Raw genomic sequence first — 862 nt, forward strand, 5'->3', positions numbered from 1 at the left:
TCGCAATTTTAGAAATTAGTAAAACTCTGGTATACGATTTCCATTATAACGTAATGAAGAAATATTTCAAAGACCGTGCACAACTGTTATATGGTGACACAGATAGATTAATTAATATTTTTTATTAAAAAAATTTAATGATTTTATTTTTTGATTTTATTGTTTAGATTCATTAGTGTACTTTATCATGGGTGATGACTTTTACGCGGTGGCAAAGAAAAATCCTGATCTATTGGCTAGACTTGACACTTCAGGTTTGCCGAGCAGTCACCCGTGTTATTCAAACGCTAACAAAAAGGTGCCTGGTTTGTGGAGTGACGAAGCGCCGGGGAAATCTATATTGGAGTTTATTAGTCTAAGACCAAAATGTTATGGTTTTGACTTGGAGGGTAAAGAAAAAATTAAGGCAAAAGGGATACGTGGTCACGTTGTGAAAAATCATCTTACAGTCGAGGACCTGAAACGGTGTTTGTATGCTGAAGAGGAGCCTACAGTAAGCGAAGCTCATGCAACAGCGGCTACTTATGGTACGATGGTTGTAAACAACATTCATGAGAGAGCCGTTGACCCTTATTGCCCCGTTGTAAAGTACCCGACTTATACACCATACAGAGAAAATGTGTCAATCAGATCATTTCAACACCAAATATACACCATTAAGACTATGAAAATGACATTAAACCGTTTAGATGATAAGCGGGNCAACACCGAATATACACCATTAAGACTATGAAAATGACATTAAACCGTTTAGATGATAAGCGGTTTATATCAGAAGACAGTATTACTACCTACGCTTACGGTCATTATAAACTAGAGTACGTATACCATAATTATGCTAATAATTATTAAATATATATTA

The 862-nt window shown here is 35.4% G+C and overlaps 1 protein-coding gene across 1 annotated transcript; it reads left to right on the forward strand.

Annotated features, from left to right (window-relative positions):
* Window positions 1-9: 9 nt before the first annotated feature.
* Window positions 10-733, forward strand: LOC126910139 (uncharacterized). Its single transcript, XM_050692524.1, has one exon. The coding sequence runs from the start codon at window positions 188-190 to the stop codon at window positions 731-733; it is 546 nt and encodes a 181-aa protein (XP_050548481.1). The 5' UTR covers window positions 10-187.
* The last annotated feature ends 129 nt before the right edge of the window (window positions 734-862 follow it).

This window comes from Daktulosphaira vitifoliae, unplaced genomic scaffold (genome assembly GCF_025091365.1).
Source record: "Daktulosphaira vitifoliae isolate Bord-2020 unplaced genomic scaffold, ASM2509136v1 Scaffold_4903, whole genome shotgun sequence".
NCBI classification, from domain to species: Eukaryota; Metazoa; Arthropoda; class Insecta; order Hemiptera; family Phylloxeridae; genus Daktulosphaira; species Daktulosphaira vitifoliae.